Source organism: Ylistrum balloti, unplaced genomic scaffold (assembly GCF_031769215.1).
Source record: "Ylistrum balloti isolate Yb309-2 unplaced genomic scaffold, AGI_CSIRO_Ybal_v1 Utg370090, whole genome shotgun sequence".
Lineage (NCBI taxonomy): Eukaryota > Metazoa > Mollusca > Bivalvia > Pectinida > Pectinidae > Ylistrum > Ylistrum balloti.
The window spans coordinates 27,445-50,007 of record NW_026782122.1 but is presented as its reverse complement, the minus strand read 5'-3'; the positions used below and the strand labels follow the sequence as shown (position 1 = coordinate 50,007).

At 36.1% G+C, this 22,563-nt stretch overlaps 1 protein-coding gene across 1 annotated transcript in view; it reads left to right on the top strand.

Moving 5' to 3' along the window:
* The window catches only part of LOC132549918 (paramyosin-like), a 37,395-nt gene extending 18,358 nt beyond the window's left edge, over positions 1–19,037 (top strand). The window contains exons 18-28 of the mRNA XM_060213905.1: positions 329–383; positions 1,318–1,469; positions 4,018–4,134; positions 4,728–4,810; positions 5,996–6,083; positions 6,812–6,925; positions 10,237–10,339; positions 11,411–11,585; positions 12,115–12,343; positions 13,408–13,499; positions 18,953–19,037. Coding sequence (XP_060069888.1) covers positions 329–383; positions 1,318–1,469; positions 4,018–4,134; positions 4,728–4,810; positions 5,996–6,083; positions 6,812–6,925; positions 10,237–10,339; positions 11,411–11,585; positions 12,115–12,343; positions 13,408–13,499; positions 18,953–19,037 — 1,293 coding nt within the window. The remainder of the gene's footprint in view (positions 1–328; positions 384–1,317; positions 1,470–4,017; positions 4,135–4,727; positions 4,811–5,995; positions 6,084–6,811; positions 6,926–10,236; positions 10,340–11,410; positions 11,586–12,114; positions 12,344–13,407; positions 13,500–18,952) is intronic.
* The last annotated feature ends 3,526 nt before the right edge of the window (positions 19,038–22,563 follow it).

Sequence of the window (22,563 nt, the reverse complement as noted above, 5' to 3'; positions counted from 1 at the left end):
TTAAAATACTAGCTTCTTATCAACTCTACCGGTGAGAATTTCTCTTTATCTTACCTTGTGAGAGTGCTAGACTGTTGAACACGAGGTCCCTGTTTGAGGCATTGAAAGAGTAAAGGATGACCGCTACATCATCATTTATCACTTAACAGTCTGTTTAATAATGAACTACCATTAGTTTCTTTACCTTCTGGAAGTTAAACAACATTGTTGAAACAAAAATACCTCTCATTTATTTTTGTAAATACTTTCCTGTTGTCTTTTCTAATTTTCATCTGTTTCTTCTTTCTTTCTTTCTGCCTTCTTTTGTTTTCTCTGACATTCCTGATAGCTTGTACCTGACCCGCGGGAAATGCTAGCGTTGTTGGTAGGAAATGTTGTTGAATGTAAGTTTTAAAACATTGGAGTTTGTTATAGAGATTTCAAGAAAATGATACTTTTTAAATGTATTTCTGTTTGAACCATGTGATATGTCTATTGTAATGCTGTAAAATGTACATTATTTTTAAATGAATTCAAGAAAGGGTAGTCATAGCTCAGTCAGTGGAATATTAGCCTACGTAACGTCAGGTGAAGATCTGAGGTTTGAGGTTCAACAATTCCTACCTATGGTTGGTCGTGTTTCTCAGGAAACCGAGAATCCGACAATTTATGCTGACTTTTCATTTTTAAATGTTTTATTGTCATGATTTTATAGACAAAAGCAACCGGGATAGCCTATGTAAGCCTCCTGTGCTGTTTTTGTTGTGTATTTGGGTGAAATACTATACCCCCATTGTACTTGATAGCATATGGCGGGCCTCTGATATGTTGTTCAGTGAGGTAGCCACCAGTTATTATATACTGACACATGCCTCAAAATGACCTAGGCATTTGACAAGGTAATAAACACAGCAAGACAAACATAAATTCAGATGTAAATGTGGCTAAAGTTTAACTCTAGTCCTGAAAATGTATTCTCTTATTGACAGACTCCATTTTTTTAACGTTTTTTCTCCTTTGGTCATATGCACTTATTGACCCTGTTACCAAGGAAGTGGAGCTAGCCTGAAGTAATAAGCTAACAGGTCAAGGTCCTATAACTTACACCTTTTTAATGAATCTGCCCTAAGTATCAGTCGCGAGGGGTCAGACATACAGGGTAAACCTTTTGTTGTGTCATATTTCTGTTTGTCAGGAAAATCCAATTACTTACTGTACAAAGTTCTGTTTTTCTGTCAATAACATCTTTTCTGTATTGTGTACTTGTATTTGTGACAATAATTATAAAACTTTATACCTGGATACTGGAGTTCAAAATGTACATTTTTGCTTACTTAGACATGCACAAAATGGAGCTTACCCTGGCTAATGCATTCCTGGCGATGCGCATGGTAGTGAAAAGTGCTATCGAGGCCCAAAAGGAGTTCCAACAACAGCAACGTCTCACCCAGGCACGCTCTGTTGAACGTATCAAGGATGAAGAGTCTAAGGTAACATTACATAATTGACTATTTCAGACCTGTAGTGTCTTGTTTCATGAGTGTCAAATATTTCAGACCTGTAGTGTCTTGTCTGATGAATGTTGACTTTTTCATACCTGTAGTGTCTTGTCTAACGAGTGTTGACTGTTTCAGACCTGTAGTGTCTTGTCTAATGAGTGTTTACTATTTCAGACCTGTAGTGTCTTGTCTAACGAGTGTTGACTGTTTCAGACCTGTAGTGTCTTGTCTGTTGATTGTTGACTATTTCAGACCTGTAGTGTCTTGTCTGTTGATTGTTGACTATTTCAGACCTGTAGTGTCTTGTCTGATGAGTGTTGACTATTTCAGACCTGTAGTGTCTTGTCTGTTGATTGTTGACTATTTCAGACCTGTAGTGTCTTGTCTGTTGATTGTTGACTATTTCAGACCAGTAGTGTCTTGTATAACGATTGTTGACTGTTTCAGACCAGTAGTGTCTTGTCTCATGAGTGTTGATTATTTCAGACCTGTAGTGTCTTGTCTCATGAGTGTTTACTATTCCAGACCTGTAGTGTCTTGTCTAACGAGTGTTGACTGTTTCAGACCTGTAGTGTCTTGTCTAACGAGTGTTGACTGTTTCAGACCTGTAGTGTCTTGTCTGATGAGTGTTGATTATTTCAGACCTGTAGTGTCTTGTCTCATGAGTGTTGATTATTTCAGACCTGTAGTGTCTTGTCCGTTGATCGTTGACTATTTCAGACCTGTAGTGTCTTGTCCGTTGATTGTTGACTATTTCAGTCCTGTAGTGTCTTGTCTGATGAGTATTGACTATTTCAGACCTGTAGTGTCTTGTCTGATGAGTGTTGACTATTTCAGACCTTTAGTGTCTTGTCTCATGAGTGTTGATTATTTCAGACCTGTAGTGTCTTGTCCGTTGACATACCTGTAGTGTCTTGTCCGTTGATTGTTGACTATTTCAGACCTGTAGTGTCTTGTCTCATGAGTGTTAATTATTTCAGACCTGTAGTGTCTTGTCTTATGAGTGTTTACTATTTCAGACCAGTAGTGTCTTGTCCGTTGATTGTTGACTATTTCAGACCTGTAGTGTCTTGTCTGATGAGTGTTGACTATTTCAGACCTGTAGTGTCTTGTCTGTTGATTGTTGACTCTTTCAGACCTGTAGTGTCTTGTCTCATGAGTGTTGACTATTTCAGACCTGTAGTGTCTTGTCTGATGAGTGTCGACTATTTCAGACCTGTAGTGTCTTGTCTCCGTAGTGTTGACTATTTCAGACCTGTAGTGTTGACTATTTCAGACCTGTAGTGTCTTGTCTCCGTAGTGTTGACTATTTCAGACCTGTAGTGTCTTGTCTCGGTAGTGTTGACTATTTCAGACCTGTAGTGTCTTGTCTAACGAGTGTTGACTGTTTCAGACCTGTAGTGTCTTGTCTCATGAGTGTTGATTATTTCAGACCTGTAGTGTCTTGTCTCATGAGTGTTGATTATTTCAGACCTGTAGTGTCTTGTCCGTTGATCGTTGACTATTTCAGACCTGTAGTGTCTTGTCTGATGAGTGTTGACTATTTCAGACCTGTAGTGTCTTGTCCGTTGATTGTTGACTATTTCAGACCTGTAGTGTCTTGTCTGATGAGTGTTGATTATTTCAGACCAGTAGTGTCTTGTCCGTTGATTGTTGACTATTTCAGTCCTGTAGTGTCTTGTCTGATGAGTGTTGATTATTTCAGACCTGTAGTGTCTTGTCTCACGAGTGTTGACTGTTTCAGACCTGTAGTGTCTTGTCTAACGAGTGTTGACTGTTTCAGACCTGTAGTGTCTTGTCTAATGAGTGTTGACTGTTTCAGACCTGTAGTGTCTTGTCTAACGAGTGTTGACTGTTTCAGACCTGTAGTGTCTTGTCTCATGAGTGTTGATTATTTCAGACCTGTAGTGTCTTGTCCGTTGATTGTTGACTATTTCAGACCTGTAGTGTCTTGTCTGATGAGTGTTGATTATTTCAGACCTGAAGTGTCTTGTCCGTTGATTGTTGACTATTTCAGACCTGTAGTGTCTTGTCTGATGAGTGTTGACTATTTCAGACCTGTAGTGTCTTGTCTCGGTAGTGTTGACTATTTCAGACCTGCAGTGTCTTGTCTGATGAGTGTTGACTATTTCAGACCTGAAGTGTCTTGTCTCGGTAGTGTTGACTATTTCAGACCTGTAGTGTCTTGTCTGATGAGTGTCGACTATTTCAGACCTGTAGTGTCTTGTCTCCGTAGTGTTGACTATTTCAGACCTGTAGTGTCTTGTCTCGGTAGTGTTGACTATTTCAAACCTGTAGTGTCTTGTCTCGGTAGTGTTGACTATTTCAGACCTGAAGTGTCTTGTCTCGGTAGTGTTGACTATTTCAGACCTGTAGTGTCTTGTCTCCGTAGTGTTGACTATTTCAGACCTGTAGTGTCTTGTCTCGGTAGTGTTGACTATTTCAGACCTGTAGTGTCTTGTCTCGGTAGTGTTGACTATTTCAGACCTGAAGTGTCTTGTCTGTGCCTGTTGATGTTTACTGTTACATGAATTTGCAGGCTAAGGTCAAACATGTAACAGCAGCCAAGATGGAGACCACACGTTTGACATACAGACTGAAAAAGGCCAAGGAACGATTGCAAAAGTTTGAAGAAATCTCAGATCTTTCTTCATCAGTAAGTATGCCATGAAATTTAAACATTTTCTGTAAAAGATTTGAAAATTATCTTTAAGTAAGAAAAACAAAAACAAATCCTGATGCATATTTTAACCATTTTAATGGTACAGAAATGTTTGATTTCTGTCATTCTCAATACTCAGGTGGTTATGCTTACATTCACTCTCTGCATCACTGGAATACATCATGTCAAAATCGAAGGTTCCATATGCAACACATTGTGGATAAGATGAGAAGACTAGTTTCATCCCTTGATGTACATCAAACAAATCTCTAGATTGCAAAACAGTATATTGTAGAGGCTTTGACGTTGGACATCACTCCATTGTAATCTTTAAATGAGCACGTCAGTCTGTGACTACTCTTTTTATTTTTCTCCTACAACCTATTCTTGACCAGTCAAGTTATTTCAATTGTGGCTTCAGTTTTACCAGGAAATGTTTCAGGGGTGCAGAGAGTGAGTGATCGTAACCTCTGGTGTATCAAGGATGGATTTCTGTAATACATTGGTCAATCATTGTAATTAAGTGTAAGTAAATTATTTGTAAGGATGAAGTTTCATTTGTGATATTTCTATTCTAACCTGGACAGGACAAGAAGTACCTTGCATTGTTAGAGAGATACAGAATGGTATGGAAGATGTACAACCGCCTCCAAAAGGACATGGATGTTCTGTAAGTATACTAGGGAATAGTTTACTTGATGTTCTATTAGTATAGGGGAATTTTCACAAGTGTTTAATGACGGCTGTGTCAATAAAGGGGAAATCTCAAAGGGGTGAAATTAAGGTTCTGTTAGTATACTAGGGAATAGTTTATTGGACGTTCTTTATTTATCAGGGAAATTTCACAAGAATTTAATGGAAGTTCTGTAAATACAGGGGGAAATCTTAAAAGGGGTGAATTGATGTTCTGTTAGTATACTAGAGGATGGTTTACTGGATGTTCTTTATGTATAAGGGCAATCTCAAAATTGTTTAATAGAACTTCTGTAAATATAGGGGAAATCTCAAAAAGAGTGAAATGGTTGTTCTGTAAGTATAGGGGAAATCTCAAAAAGGGTAAAATGGATATTCTGTATTAAGTATACTGGTGGTCGGTTGGTGCAGTAGTGATGTACTCGCCTTTTACCAAGGCACCCAGAGTTCAGTGCACTATAGTTTACTCCTACAATAACAACCTTCATGCACTTACATCTGGGCCAACAAGTGTGATAAGTATAAATGGTTTTGGAAATAATATAAAATATAAGTTTAATTTTTAAGGGGAAATCTGAAAAAGTTTTCATGACACTGAGGTTTTGAAAGTAAAAGGACAATCTCAAAAGCGTTGAATGATAAGACCAGATCTCTTTAATAAAGGGTTTAATGTAGAAACAGATGACAATTTGATAGCTTTATTTCTGCATGCACCATTTGAAGTCTAACATACTGTGTCAATAGTAATTAACAACTTTTCAGTTAGCTCTTTATAAATGGACTAATTGATGACATAAGTCTGTGGCAATTGTGTGTCTCTGTTAACTGGATGTAGGTATAGACTGATCTCAAAACATATTGACAGTTGAGTTATATGTAGGATATAGTAAAACAAACACACATTTTGTGTAAATGTGTGAGAAAATATATTGATTTTAGTATATAGAGTTACAATAAAACAAAAGCTAAAAAGATTTTTACTTTTCTATGAATACCTTAAGGTATTATTTAGAAGAAAGAAATGTCTAATACCACAGATATAAGAGTCAGGTACCATTGTTGATATTGATCTTGCTATTAAGTCAATAGGTGACTAACCATGCAGATTTTGGATCCTATCCTATTATCATGTCCTATATTTGTTGGTTGATTACTAATTCAGACAAGCAGATTTCCAGACTTCTTTGGAGGAACAGATCAAGGAGAGAGAAGATATCATGGTGACTTCGATCAGAATGGATCTGAAAGCGGTGTGTATCAGAAAGGAAAGCAGGGTCTCTTAACAGAACAGAATATTTGGCAACCAGCCTTCCTTATACTAATTGGTTGGGGTTGAATCCCTCTTTACTTCACACCAACAACCTGTTGGTTATAGTGCTTAAATTAATTCATCTTATCACAACCTCATGTATTGTAGTGAAATCAGTATCAGAATAAAAAGAGTTCACAGTTTAGGACAAGACCTTCATACTTGCATGTGAATGCTCTTTACAGAAATAAACATGACAGCTACATTTTCAGAATTCCTTTTAGGGATGACTCCTTGAAGAGATATATTTAGACTGCCTTTGCGTATCCTGGTTGAAATGTCCCTTGCTGCATGTCAATATTCCCTGATAAATGAACACCTGTACTGGTGTTGTAAAGCTCAAAATGCACAGTTTTGGAATTTCCCGTAAAGTATGAAATAATTAGTAATAAAGATGGACTCTATTTAAAGCTGTACAGAACATCAGAATGTACACCAACTCTGTCTCATACAGAAATTTTTATATTCATATCAATTAACAAGTGATATTCAGTTAGTTTAAGACAGGTACATAGTATAACTGAATCCCTCAAACTGGATGTGTCAGATATTTCACATTCCAGTCTTGGTCCCGATTTGTGCCTGGCATTTCTCGTGCAGGGTTAGCAGGTCCAGCTGTTTCAATCTATTACAAGAAAGTAACATGATATTGATTGTATACTTATTCAGAGTAAGAAAAGTAATGAAGCTCAGTTGAAGTTGACCATTGGCGACCAAAAGAAAAATCTGGACATTTTACAGAGGGCTTTTGAAGATAACAAGATATCCAAGGATCTGTATGCAGTGAGTAATATTTTTTTTATAAAATTTTAGAAAATTTTTCTCTAAATGATTCATGCTATACAGACTTCCTTTGTATAACAGTAAGTCACAACATAAAGTGGTATTAATACAGCTATCATTTTGGTCTTTGAAACAAGAAAATTATATAACTTATTGTACATTTCTATCTTTGGACTAACTTATTGTACATTTCTATCTTTGGACTAACTTATTGTACAGTCTATCTTTGGACTAACTTATTGTACATTTCTATCTTTGGACTAACTTATTGTACAGTCTATCTTTGGACTAACTTATTGTACATTTCTATCTTTGGACTAACTTACTGTACATTTCTGTCTTTGGACTAACTTATTGTACATTTCTATCTTTGGAGTAACTTACTGTGCATTTCTATCTTTGGAGTAACTTACTGTACAGTCTATCTTTGGACTAACTTATTGTACAGTCTATCTTTGGAGTAACTTATTGTACATTTCTATCTTTAGAGTAACTTACTGTACATTATCTTTGGACTAACTTTGTACATTTCTACTAACTTACTGTACATTTCTATCTTTGGACTAACTTACATTTATCTTTGGACTATTGTACATTGTCTATCTTTGGACTAACTTACTGTACAGTCTATCTTTGGACTAACTTACTGAACATTTCTATCTTTGGACTAACTTATTGTACATTTCTATCTTTGGACTAACTTACTGTACATTTCTATCTTTGTACATTTCTATCTTTGGACTAACTTATTGTACAGTCTATCTTTGGACTAACTTACTGTACATTTCTATCTTTGGACTAACTTACTGTACAGTCTATCTTTGGACTAACTTATTGTACATTTCTATCTTTGGACTAACTTATTGTACATTTCTATCTTTGGACTAACTTATTGTACAGTCTATCTTTGGACTAACTTATTGTACATTTCTATCTTTGGACTAACTTATTGTACATTTCTATCTTTGGACTAACTTATTGTACATTTCTATCTTTGGACTAACTTACTGTACATTGTACATATCTTTGGACTAACTTACTGTACATCTATCTTTGGACTAACTTATTGTACATTTCTATTGTACATTGTACAGTCTATCTTTGGACTAACTTACTGTACATTTCTATCTTTGGAGTAACTAATTGTACATTTCTATCTTTGGACTAACTTACTGTACATTTCTATCTTTGGACTAACTTACTGTACAGTCTATCTTTTGTAACATGTACATTCTATCTTTGGACTAACTTATTGTACACTCTATCTACTAACTTTGTACATTTCTATCTTTGGAGTAACTAATTGTACATTTCTATCTTTGGACTAACTTACTGTACATTTCTATCTTTGGACTAACTTACTGTACAGTCTATCTTTTGACTAACTTATTGTACATTTCTATCTTTGGACTAACTTACTGTACATTTCTATCTTTGGAGTAACTAATTGTACATTTCTATCTTTGGACTAACTTACTGTACATTTCTAACTTACTGTACATTTCTATCTTTGGACTAACTTACTGTACAGTCTATCTTTGGACTAACTTATTGTACATTTCTATCTTTGGACTAACTTATTGTACATTTCTATCTTTGGACTAACGTACTGTACAGTCTATCTTTGGACTAACTTATTGTACATTTCTATCTTTGGACTTACTTATTGTACATTTCTATCTTTGGACTTACTTATTGTACATTTCTATCTTTGGACTAACTTACTGTACAGTCTATCTTTGGAGTAACTTATTGTACATTTCTATCTTTGGACTAACTTACTGTACATTTCTATCTTTGGACTAACTTACTGTACATTTCTATCTTTGGACTAACTTACTGTACAGTCTATCTTTGGACTAACTTATTGTACAGTCTATCTTTGGACTAACTTATTGTACATTTCTATCTTTGGACTAACTTATTGTACATTTCTATCTTTGGACTAACTTACTGTACATTTCTATCTTTGGACTAACTTACTGTACATTTCTATCTTTGGACTAACTTATTGTACATTTCTATCTTTGGACTAACTTATTGTACATTTCTATCTTTGGACTAACTTATTGTACATTCTATCTTTGGACTTATCTTTGTACATTACATCTATCTTTGGACTAACTTATTGTACATTTCTATCTTTGGACTAACTTATTGTACAGTCTATCTTTGGACTAACTTACTGTACATTTCTGTCTTTGGACTAACTTATTGTACATTTCTATCTTTGGACTAACTTATTGTACAGTCTATCTTTGGACTAACTTATTGTACATTTCTATCTTTGGACTAACTTATTGTACAGTCTATCTTTGGACTAACTTACTGTACATTTCTGTCTTTGGACTAACTTATTGTACATTTCTATCTTTGGACTAAGTTATTGTACAGTCTATCTTTGGACTAACTTATTGTACATTTCTATCTTTGGACTAACTTACTGTACATTTCTATCTTTGGACTAACTTACTGTACATTTCTATCTTTGGACTAACTTATTGTACATTTCTATCTTTGGACTAACGTACTGTACAGTCTATCTTTGGACTAACTTATTGTACAGTCTATCTTTGGACTAACTTACTGTACATTTCTATCTTTGGACTAACTTATTGTACAGTCTATCTTTGGACTAACTTATTGTACAGTCTATCTTTGGACTAACTTATTGTACAGTCTATCTTTGGACTAACTTATTGTACAGTCTATCTTTGGACTAACTTACTGTACATTTCTATCTTTGGACTAACTTATTGTACATTTCTATCTTTGGACTAACTTATTTATTGTACATTTCTATCTTTGGACTAACTTATTGTACAGTTACTAACTTATTGTACAGTCTATCTTTGGACTAACTTATTGTACATTTCTATCTTTGGACTAACTTATTGTACATTTTTATCTTTGGACTAACTTACTGTACAGTCTATCTTTGGACTAACTTATTGTACAGTCTATCTTTGGACTAACTTATTGTACAGTCTATCTTTGGACTAACTTATTGTACAGTCTATCTTTGGACTAACTTATTGTACATTTCTATCTTTGGTTCTCAAATTTTGTGTCATTTTGCAAAAATACTAATCCTTGTCCATCTGATCTTGTCCATTACTTCAAAATGATTTTATTCTGAAACTTTGTCAAATTTTTAACAGTTTACTTGTAGACATCTGAAATCACCAATCAAAAGGGAACCTACAAAACAAACAATAATAAAACCACACAAAAATGACTAATTCTGCAGTAACACATTTATTACCCTCAATCCAGTCTTTATCCTAACCCCTTACCTGATCTATTTATAGATGGCAGTGTCCTTGATTAAGAAGGCAATGGTTATCCCTCAGAAGCGATTACGATATTTAGTGGAGCAGTATATAGCATTTCAGACTGTCAAAGAGACAAGAAGTAAGTATAACAACATTTTCTAAACCAGGCTTTGGGAGGCATGTGTACACCCCTAGTTTTTAGATCTCCTGAGTGATCTGTTGCAATCCCCTTTTGTCAGGCATTCTCTGTTGACCTTTTACATATTTATTTTCCAAAATTATTGATTATATGGTCCCCACCCCAGGGACCTGAGAGATAGGCCAAAAAGGGTCAAATTGACTGAAATCTCAAAAAATCCTCTTATTATACAAATATACCCAAATATTGTAGAATCAAATACTCTTCTGAGATGGAAATGTGTTATAAGATGCTTTACTTAAATTGTAAATTTCACAACCACAGGGTCTATCGCCAAAGGGATGCATGAATTTTTACAATAGTTTATAAACGAAAATTAAATTTTTTGAGCTTAATTTGTGTTTTTTTTATTGGAAATGGTTTAAACTTGGTTAGAATTACTAGTATAAGTTGACAGTTTGATTGTATGCAAATACTGATCCTGGCTGACCCCCAGATATAACAAATTCTTGGTTAGAAGCCTTAGCATGGAACAGCAGTTAATATTATGCACAGTTTAGGTTTGAATTAAATGTACATTATAGTTAAAGTTATCTTACTTAATTAACAAGATTATTTCTACGACATATTATGAGAACAATGACAGTATTGTAACTCAGGTGACTGTTAAGGCCCTTGGTTCTGTTGTTTTGAATGGTGGACAATGTAAAACAAACATTATTTTAAGGTTTATATCAGGAGAAACATGTATATTTCACAACTCAAGTATTAGTATTGTTTAATAAATGTTCTGCCACCGATCACATCAAGAATATTCTGTCTGTTTATCCCTTCAACTTTGAAACATCTTTTTAAGAGGAAAGTTGTCCAGCAGTGACTGTTGCAGATTTTCTTAGCAAGATAACTGGGAGTTGTAGATCTGATTTTGAGGCCAAGACAGGTCACAAGTGAGAAACTGCCTCCTTTTGTCTGTGTTTCTGTGTCATTCATGTAAACTGAAATATATTGAACCACAGATTCTTAGATATATCATTACAAAATCTGATTTTTAATTTCTCTGTGTGTTATCAGCTCGTGTAAAGGTCATTCTGAGTGACGAGCACTTGGGCATGGAGATGAGAAAGGACATCATCAGCTATATGAAACGGATTGATGAAAAGTTTCACATGAGTATGACTATGTGGCATGAACAGATGGCTGCTCTAGAAAAAGAGCGAAGGAATCTTTTCAAAAGCATTTGGAAAGTGTAAGTTCTAATACTGAAAATTCAGGTTTTTTTTTTTTTTTTTTAAAGAATTTTTATTTACCAGGTATTCAGCACTAGTTTCAGATATACCAAATACAGGTATTTTTTCACCTGTTATAATCTATTATCTAATAACAATGGGCTGTTTAAATCACTCTGTCTACTGTTTGTTGTTTTGATTCTTAATATCACAATTTATAAGTCATCTGACCAGAAGTTATGATAGCTTGGCCTTCAGCATTCTGCATTTGTAACCTTTCATTGTAAAAGCTTTAAATTCTCTTTCAAAATTAATGAATCCACATTCAATATAAACCATGTTTAGTGTGGTAAATCTCTAGGGAAAAAAATCATATTTTACATGAAATTGGACCGACCCCTCCCCCAGTTCCTAACTTACAAAGGTAAGAGTAGCACAATAAATATGTTAAATAGTTATAACCTAACTGAACATCCTGACCACATTTAATGTTGTCAGTTGTAAATTTTAAAATATCATTTTTAACAGAAACATTTCTTTCCACATTAGGTTTACCAACGTTGTCTCGGAGACTGGCCTTTTATTGGTGCACCCGTTGTTGAAGGAGGACAATGAGGACTCTGTGTATGCCAGACTCACTGGGGCTCTAAACAGGGACCAGCTCCGACGCATGCTCTCCAAAAGAAAGACTGCACAAGGATTCAGCCAGCTCCCAAAATCTGTGAATGGCTACAATGCCCTCAATTCATACAAGACACATAAAATGTGGCAGACCACGGTAAACTCTTAACTTATTCCTTATATTAAATCTTCCATATGTGTGGTTACAAAGCAGACACAAAGGATTTCAAAACTGAATGTGTATCTGATGTCTTTAATTACAATGTTCTCCAGTGACCCCCATCACTTGGTATAAACTTCTAAGTTTTATGACAACATGTTAATGTAAACAAAAGGAAGAATGAATTGCTTCTCTATTAAGTAATATTAAAGAGAAAATAAAGTTTCCCTGTTGACAACACAAACCAAAATTTAGCCTCTCTTAGAATTTGTTATACCCCTCAACTTAAATTAAGGGGGAGTATGTAGTAATCTATTTGTAGGTCCGTATGTGTCCGTGATAAACATGTAGGCAAGATATCTCATAAACCCATGGACAGATATAGTTCATATACATACACACCATAACATCACTTCATCATGGTCTACACCAGATTAGATTTTGGTAGTCATCAGTCAAGGTTAAAGGTCACTCTTGACTATTTATAATAAAATACCCCCTATACACGAACATCTTTGCAATTTTTAGTTCATATTCACACTATAGCATCACACTATCAATTCTACAACAGATTAGATTTTAGAGGTCACTACTAGTGACTCACTAGTCAAAGTTAAAAGTCAAAGGTCACCGTTGACCACTTTTGAAAAAAAAGCTTTTGTACAAGGTACTTCATGAAACCCTTGATTTATTAAATCCTCAATAGATTTAGATCAGAAGGAAAAGGTGAGGAGTGGAAGTTATATGTATGATAGCCCTTTTCAGCTCTCCTGGTTCACAGGGCCAAGTGAGCTTATGCTGTGGTGTGGCATACGTTGTCCAGCGTCAATTGTTTCCTTTAAACAACTTCTTCTCAATAACCAATAGACCAAATGCTTTGATATTTGGCTGGTATGCTTCTATGATAAAGCCTGACAAAGTTTGTGAAAAGAAATGACCTTGACATATATTCAAGGTCACAGGGGTCAAGTTTTTTTAACATTTAAACAACTTCATTGGGCCTATAGTTTCTATTTTTAACAAAATTTGAGATCAAAATGTTACCATAATTTCTTTTACAGATGGATCTGTTCAACAAAGAATCAGATATAGTGGTGACCACACCTCACACAGTGGAATATGACATTAACAAACCATTAATCTCTGCTGCAAAGTAAGACATATTAACTTTTGTAGGGCTATTCCAGTACAAATCTATCCCATCCTAGGACTACAGGTTTTGTTAAAGGCTATTCCAGTACAAATCTATCCCATCCTAGGACTCCAGGTTTTGTTAAAGGCTATTCCAGTACAAATCTATCCCATCCTAGGACTCCAGGTTTTGTTAAAGGCTATTCCAGTACAAATCTATCCCATCCTAGGACTCCAGGTTTTGTTAAAGGCTATTCCAGTACAAATCTATCCCATCCTAGGACTCCAGGTTTTGTTAAAGGCTATTCCAGTACAAATCTATCCCATCCTAGGACTCCAGGTTTTGTTAAAGGCTATTCCAGTACAAATCTATCCCATCCTAGGACTACAGGTTTTGTTAAAGGCTATTCCAGTACAAATCTATCCCATCCTAGGACTACAGGTTTTGTTAAAGGCTATTCCAGTACAAATCTATCCCATCCTAGGACTACAGGTTTTGTTAAAGGCTATTCCAGTACAAATCTATCCCATCCTAGGACTACAGGTTTTGTTAAAGGCTATTCCAGTACAAATCTATCCCATCCTAGGACTACAGGTTTTGTTAAAGGCTATTCCAGTACAAATCTATCCCATCCTAGGACTACAGGTTTTGTTAAAGGCTATTCCAGTACAAATCTATCCCATCCTAGGACTACAGGTTTTGTTAAAGGCTATTCCAGTACAAATCTATCCCATCCTAGGACTCAAGGTTTTGTTAAAGGCTATTCCAGTACAAATCTATCCCATCCTAGGACTACAGGTTTTGTTAAAGGCTATTCCAGTACAAATCTATCCCATCCTAGGACTCCAGGTTTTGTTAAAGGCTATTCCAGTACAAATCTATCCCATCCTAGGACTACAGGTTTTGTTAAAGGCTATTCCAGTACAAATCTATCCCATCCTAGGACTCCAGGTTTTGTTAAAGGCTATTCCAGTACAAATCTATCCCATCCTAGGACTCCAGGTTTTGTTAAAGGCTATTCCAGTACAAATCTATCCCATCCTAGGACTCCAGGTTTTGTTAAAGGCTATTCCAGTACAAATCTATCCCATCCTAGGACTCCAGGTTTTGTTAAAGGCTATTCCAGTACAAATCTATCCCATCCTAGGACTCCAGGTTTTGTTAAAGGCTATTCCAGTACAAATCTATCCCATCCTAGGACTCCAGGTTTTGTTAAAGGCTATTCCAGTACAAATCTATCCCATCCTAGGACTCCAGGTTTTGTTAAAGGCTATTCCAGTACAAATAAAGGCTATTTTGTTAAAGGCTATTCCAGTACAAATCTATCTCCTAGGACTCCATCCTAGGACTAAAGGCTATTCCAGTACAAATCTATCCCATCCTAGGTTTTTGTTAAAGGCTATTCCAGTACAAATCTATCCCATCCTAGGACTCCAGGTTTTGTTAAAGGCTATTCCAGTACAAATCTATCCCATCCTAGGACTCCAGGTTTTGTTAAAGGCTATTCCAGTACAAATCTATCCCATCCTAGGACTCCAGGTTTTGTTAAAGGCTATTCCAGTACAAATCTATCCCATCCTAGGACTCCAGGTTTTGTTAAAGGCTATTCCAGTACAAATCTATCCCATCCTAGGACTCCAGGTTTTGTTAAAGGCTATTCCAGTACAAATCTATCCCATCCTAGGACTTTTGTTAGGTTTTTGTTAAAGGCTATTCCAGTACAAATCTATCCCATCCTAGGACTACAGGTTTTGTTAAAGGCTATTCCAGTACAAATCTATCCCATCCTAGGACTCCAGGTTTTGTTAAAGGCTATTCCAGTACAAATCTATCCCATCCTAGGACTCCAGGTTTTGTTAAAGGCTATTCCAGTACAAATCTATCCCATCCTAGGGTTTTGTTAAAGGCTATTCCAGTACAAATCTATCCCATCCTAGGACTCCAGGTTTTGTTAAAGGCTATTCCAGTACAAATCTATCCCATCCTAGGACTCCAGGTTTTGTTAAAGGCTATTCCAGTACACTCCAGGTTTTGTTAAAGGCTATTCCATCCTAGGACTCCAGGTTTTGTTAAAGGCTATTCCAGTACAAATCTATCCCATCCTAGTAATACAGGTTTTGTTAAAGGCTATTCCAGTACAAATCTATCCCATCCTAGGACTCCAGGTTTTGTTAAAGGCTATTCCAGTACAAATCTATCCCATCCTAGGACTCCAGGTTTTGTTAAAGGCTATTCCAGTACAAATCTATCCCATCCTAGGACTCCAGGTTTTGTTAAAGGCTATTCCAGTACAAATCTATCCCATCCTAGGACTTTTTGTTAAAGGCTATTCCAGTACAAATCTATCCCATCCTAGGACTCCAGGTTTTGTTAAAGGCTATTCCAGTACAAATCTATCCCATCCTAGGACTCCAGGTTTTGTTAAAGGCTATTCCAGTACAAATCTATCCCATCCTAGGACTCCAGGTTTTGTTAAAGGCTATTCCAGTACAAATCTATCCCATCCTAGGACTCCAGGTTTTGTTAAAGGCTATTCCAGTACAAATCTATCCCATCCTAGGACTCTCAGGTTTTGTTAAAGGCTATTCCAGTACAAATCTATCCCATCCTAGGACTCCAGGTTTTGTTAAAGGCTATTCCAGTACAAATCTATCCCATCCTAGGACTCCAGGTTTTGTTAAAGGCTATTCCAGTACAAATCTATCCCATCCTAGGACTCCAGGTTTTGTTAAAGGCTATTCCAGTACAAATCTATCCCATCCTAGGACTACAGGTTTTGTTAAAGGCTATTCCAGTACAAATCTATCCCATCCTAGGACTCCAGGTTTTGTTAAAGGCTATTCCAGTACAAATCTATCCCATCCTAGGACTCCAGGTTTTGTTAAAGGCTATTCCAGTACAAATCTATCCCATCCTAGGACTCCTTTTGTTAAAGGCTATTCCAGTACAAATCTATCAGGACTCCAGGTTTTGTTAAAGGCTATTCCAGTACAAATCTATCCCATCCTAGGACTCCAGGTTTTGTTAAAGGCTATTCCAGTACAAATCTATCCCATCCTAGGACTCCAGGTTTTGTTAAAGGCTATTCCAGTACAAATCTCAACCATCCTAGGAATCCAGGTTTTGTTAAAGGCTATTCCAGTACAAATTCCAGTACAAATTTTGTTAAAGGCTATTCCAGTACAAATCTATCCCATCCTAGGACTCCAGGTTTTGTTAAAGGCTATTCCAGTACAAATCTATCCCATCCTAGGACTCCAGGTTTTGTTAAAGGCTATTCCAGTACAAATCTATCCCATCCTAGGACTCCAGGTTTTGTTAAAGGCTATTCCAGTACAAATCTATCCCATCCTAGGACTCCAGGTTTTGTTAAAGGCTATTCCAGTACAAATCTATCCCATCCTAGGACTCCAGGTTTTGTTAAAGGCTATTCCAGTACAAATCTATCCCATCCTAGGACTCCAGGTTTTGTTAAAGGCTATTCCAGTACAAATCTATCCCATCCTAGGACTCCAGGTTTTGTTAAAGGCTATTCCAGTACAAATCTATCCCATCCTAGGACTCCAGGTTTTGTTAAAGGCTATTCCAGTACAAATCTATCCCATCCTAGGACTTTTTGTTAAAGGCTATTCCAGTACAAATCTATCCCATCCTAGGACTCCAGGTTTTGTTAAAGGCTATTCCAGTACAAATCTATCCCATCCTAGGCTACTACAAATCCAGGTTTTGTTAAAGGCTATTCCAGTAATCTATCCCATCCTAGGACTCCAGGTTTTGTTAAAGGCTATTCCAGTACAAATCTATCCCTATCCTAGGACTATCCCATCCTAGGTTTTGTTAAAGGCTATTCCAGTACAAATCTATCCCATCCTAGGACTCCAGGTTTTGTTAAAGGCTATTCCAGTACAAATCTATCCCATCCTAGGACTCCAGGTTTTGTTAAAGGCTATTCCAGTACAAATCTATCCCATCCTAGGACTCCAGGTTTTGTTAAAGGCTATTCCAGTACAAATCTATCCCATCCTAGGACTCCAGGTTTTGTTAAAGGCTATTCCAGTACAAATCTATCCCATCCTAGGACTCCAGGTTTTGTTAAAGGCTATTCCAGTACAAATCTATCCCATCCTAGGACTACAAATCTATCAGGTTTTGTTAAAGGCTATTCCAGTACAAATCTATCCCATCCTAGGACTCTTTTGTTAAAGGCTATTCCAGTACAAATCTATCCTAGGACTCCAGGTTTTGTTAAAGGCTATTCCAGTACAAATCTTTTGTTAATATTCCAGTACAAATCCTAGGACTCCAGGTTTTGTTAAAGGCTATTCCAGTACAAATCTATCCCATCCTAGGACTCCAGGTTTTGTTAAAGGCTATTCCAGTACAAATCTATCCCATCCTAGGACTCCAGGTTTTGTTAAAGGCTATTCCAGTACAAATCTATCCCATCCTAGGACTCCAGGTTTTGTTAAAGGCTATTCCAGTACAAATCTATCCCATCCTAGGACTACAGGTTTTGTTAAAGGCTATTCCAGTACAAATCTATCCCATCCTAGGGTTTTGTTAAAGGCTATTCTACAAATCTAGGTTTTGTTAAAGGCTATTCCAGTACAAATCTATCCCATCCTAGGACTCCAGGTTTTGTTAAAGGCTATTCCAGTACAAATCTATCCCATCCTAGGACTCCAGGTTTTGTTAAAGGCTATTCCAGTACAAATCTATCCCATCCTAGGACTACAGGTTTTGTTAAAGGCTATTCCAGTACAAATCTATCCCATCCTAGGACTCCAGGTTTTGTTAAAGGCTATTCCAGTACAAATCTATCCCATCCTAGGACTCCAGGTTTTGTTAAAGGCTATTCCAGTACAAATCTATCCCATCCTAGGACTCCAGGTTTTGTTAAAGGCTATTCCAGTACAAATCTATCCCATCCTAGGACTCCAGGTTTTGTTAAAGGCTATTCCAGTACAAATCTATCCCATCCTAGGACTACAGGTTTTGTTAAAGGCTATTCCAGTACAAATCTATCCCATCCTAGGACTCCAGATTTAGTTTAGGGATATTCAGTAAATTATCCTACCCTATGACTCTAGGATTTGCTAAGGGGTTCAACCCATAGAATTTAATTGATTATTTGCTTTACAGTAATTGGCAGGGAAATTGAACCATGGATAGAAGTGACTTACTTTGTAATCCAGGGGTAGATGTTTAAATGGAATAGTCCATAGGTTAACATGAACAGTGAATCAACACTGTCCAATTCCTGTTATGTTTTATTGAGGGAGAAATATCACCTTTATCTGGACTATTCCATTGTAAACAAAGATAGGTATAGAACAGTCCATTTTAAGGATACAACATTTCAATTGATACTTTCTTAGACGTTTATATAAAAACAATTTTGAATTCTATTGAAAAGCTATGAAAATTCTTGGTATTTTTACAGTTATGCTGTATGTTTTAATATCTTCTTACAGACAACTACGAGAGAAACGTGGAACATTTCCTTTGGCTCAGACTCAAAATTATTTTATCACCAAGGAGATGCAGATTCAGGATTAGGATGGTACAGTTTATCATATAGCTATCACAGAAGGTCTGTGCAGGTGTCTCGCCAACTCCAAGGGATGGTATATTTATAGTGTGTATACTCGCCAGAGAAAAAGAACAATCTTACAAGGAGGAAAACTTTCACTGAAGGTACTGCTGTTACAGTACAGGTACACCTTGGTGTAGCAGTGCCAGTTTCCATCAAGAACAGACCCTTCATGTTGTTCCTCCTCAGAACAGGACATGGCCTCTCTTAGTATAAGATTTTGCTGTACATGTGATCAGCCAGAACTATCAGTGATTTTAAGACTACAGCACTTGTCAGTGATCTTCATCCAAATTTTCCTCTAGTCATTGGCCCTTTATATCCATGCATGTGTCCCAAAGCAGAGTGTTGAAGCCGACATTGAGAGACCAATTAAATCCTGTGGATCGTCAATTGAACACACTTCCTTTTTCCTTTGTGTTTCTTCAACGATTGAAACTTCCCTTTTTAAATGAAGTGTAGGTAGAAATCAATACTTTTATTGAAAATATAGACACTGCTGATACAAGGATCCCTTCAGATAACAATAATTTGTTTCTATAAAAGCCAATTTGTTGCCTTCATAATGGTAAAAAGAAAAGATGGAAGAAGTGTTCCAACTGCGGTTACACAATCCTTACCACTTTAACAAAATCATCTTACTATGTACATCATCAATTTGTGTCCCATGACAGACACTTAAGGTAAAAATTTCTGGAATTCTGTTCTCACAACACAAACAAGTATCTAATGTTTATCATCTCCTGTAGTTCATGGTTCAGTGTATAATTGTATGTAGATTAAATATGCTTGATAAAAAAAAATCAGTGTTTCTGTCTTTTAATATTTTCAAGCTGAATGAACTTCATTTTGACCCAGTTACAAGTCATTCTAACCTATTTGTTAAATGTTTCCGTTTGATCAACATGGTGTAGTACTGTAAAATGTTCAAATTTATAGTTTTACTGAAAAACTTTTCATGGAAAAATGAAACAGATGTAAGTTACATTTTTGAAGTGTCTGTTCATCAAATCTTTTTATATCCTCCCCAAACACTGGAGAAAAATGAACCCCTCAATCCTGAACTGCATGCAGTTTCTTAAACAATCATCAAATCAATACGATACTTTTTTATAAAATTTCTCAAGAGATGAGGTCAGCAGTTTCATTCTAAAGAATTAGTCCAATAAAGACATCCTTGATAATTCAGGGGTTACAATCACTTCTGCTCTCTACACCTCTTCAACATTTTATTGCAAAATTGAAGGTTCCGAGTGTAACACCTTGTAGATAAGATGAGAAGACTTGTTTGATCCTTTAATGTACATCAAACGAATCTCATGGTCACATAATATGTTGTACTGGCTTAGATATTGGGTGTCTCTCCTTTATCTTCAAGGGCTGTATTTGTCTGTGATTGGTCAGTTTTTTCATCCTGAAACCTGCTCTAGACCAATCTTATTACTTCACTAGTGCCTTCAGTTTTACCATGAAATGTTCCAAGGGGTGCACAGAGCGAAATTTGTCCTAACTCCTGGAGTATTGAGGACATATCCCAGGGGTGCACAGAGCGAAAGTTATCCTAACTCCTGGAGTATTGAGGACATGTCCCAGGGGTGCACAGAGTGAAAGTTGTTGTAACTCCTGGAGTATTGAGGACATATCCCAAGGGTGTACAGAGCGAAAGTTGTAACTCCTGGAGTATCGAGGACATGTCCCGAAGGTGCACAGAGCGAAAGTTATCATAACTCCTGGTGTATCGAGGACATGTCCTTGGGATGCACAGAGCGAAAGTTGTAACTCCTGGAGTATCGAGGACATGTCCCTGGGATGCACAGAGCGAAAGTTATCATAACTCCTGGTGTATCGAGGACATGTCCCTGGGATGCACAGAGCGAAAGTTGTAACTCCTGGAGTATCCTCTAGCTACACATGACTTTATTACCATTTTCGCTTACAAATGTACATGTATTTATGTTGTGAAAACTGACATTATATACCGTGTTTTCAAAAGAAATCCTGATATTATTGGCTACATGAGCGTGTGTCCGTTGATTTGCTGTTTCTGTCTACATGTACATGTATAAAAGGCCGGGTTAGCTGTTAAAATATTTCTTTCTGTAAGTTGTTCTGATGGTTGCTGTTTATGTAGATGGGAATGTTGATTGTGGGCGGGCGCACGTGTGGTTAATATACGTGCATGTGTGCTTCTGGACTGCACTTTCTTTAACCTCTATCATGCTATGAACATAATTGTTACAGGGATACATAAACTACCAAAGGGAGTTTAGTTGCAACTAATAACCCAGATTAATCCTAGAAAGGCATTGTATTAAAATGTTAGCATCTCCCTGTAATATATAATGTATATGTATAAACACAGGATATCTCAAGCTCTCTGGTATCTGCTCATCAATTATCCATCGATGCGATTAGCATGATGGGGGTTTAATATTGATGCTTAGTCTCCGACGTATGCCCTTTGCTTAAATACTAATGAAAAATAACTTTTGATATCTTAGTAGTCTGAGAGATATGTTTCGCACATGAAGTGTACGGATCCTGTACAGTACAAATGCATTATTTATTAAAATAAAACCTTAAATTGTCATAGTTTAACATAGCTGCAGGCTTAACTATGAGGGAGTCACTCTTGATAAGTATTGGATGTTATAATCTGTTTGTTTCTTTTGTGTTATTTATGTTTGTTTCTTTTGTGTTATTTATGTTTGTAACATGTGTCAGTGCTGAATTTTCTTTACCTTCTCTAAAACATTTCAAGATTATGTTCTTTCTCTTTAGTAAGCAATCAGTAATTAAAACTATCATTATTGAATATGGATACAATTGATATACTTTCAGCTAATTGCCAGGGCCTTGGGAATAAGGATAAAAGAAAAGACGTTTTTTCATATTTTAGAAGTAAAAAATACAAGATCTATTGTATTCAAGATACACATTTCACGCATCAGATTGAAAATAGAATAAGGTCAGAATGGGGATATGATTGTTTTTTTAGTTCCTTTTCTTCTAACTCAAGAGGGGTTGCAATATTGTTAAATAATAATTTTGAACATAAAGTTTTTAAAGTGAAAAAAGACGATACTGGGAATTTTTTGGCATTGGATATAGCTATTGATGGAAAACAGATTACACTTATTACAATTTACGCTCCAAACACAGATACACCAAATTTTTTTGAAAACATAGCAAACACTATTGAGGATTTCGGTAACGAATCAGAGATAATATGTGGGGATTTCAACTTAGTTTTAAAACCTAGCATAGATTATGAAAATTATAAGCATATCAATAATCCAAGGTCTAGGGATAAGGTAATACAAATTATGGAGAGTTATAATCTTACAGATGTGTATAGAGAACATTACCCTGATAGAAAACGATACTCATGGAGGAAACTAAACCCTAGGAAACAAGCCCGTTTAGATTTTTTTTTAATATCGGAAAACCTATTATCTAGTGTTGAGAAAGTAAATATAGAACCTAGTTATA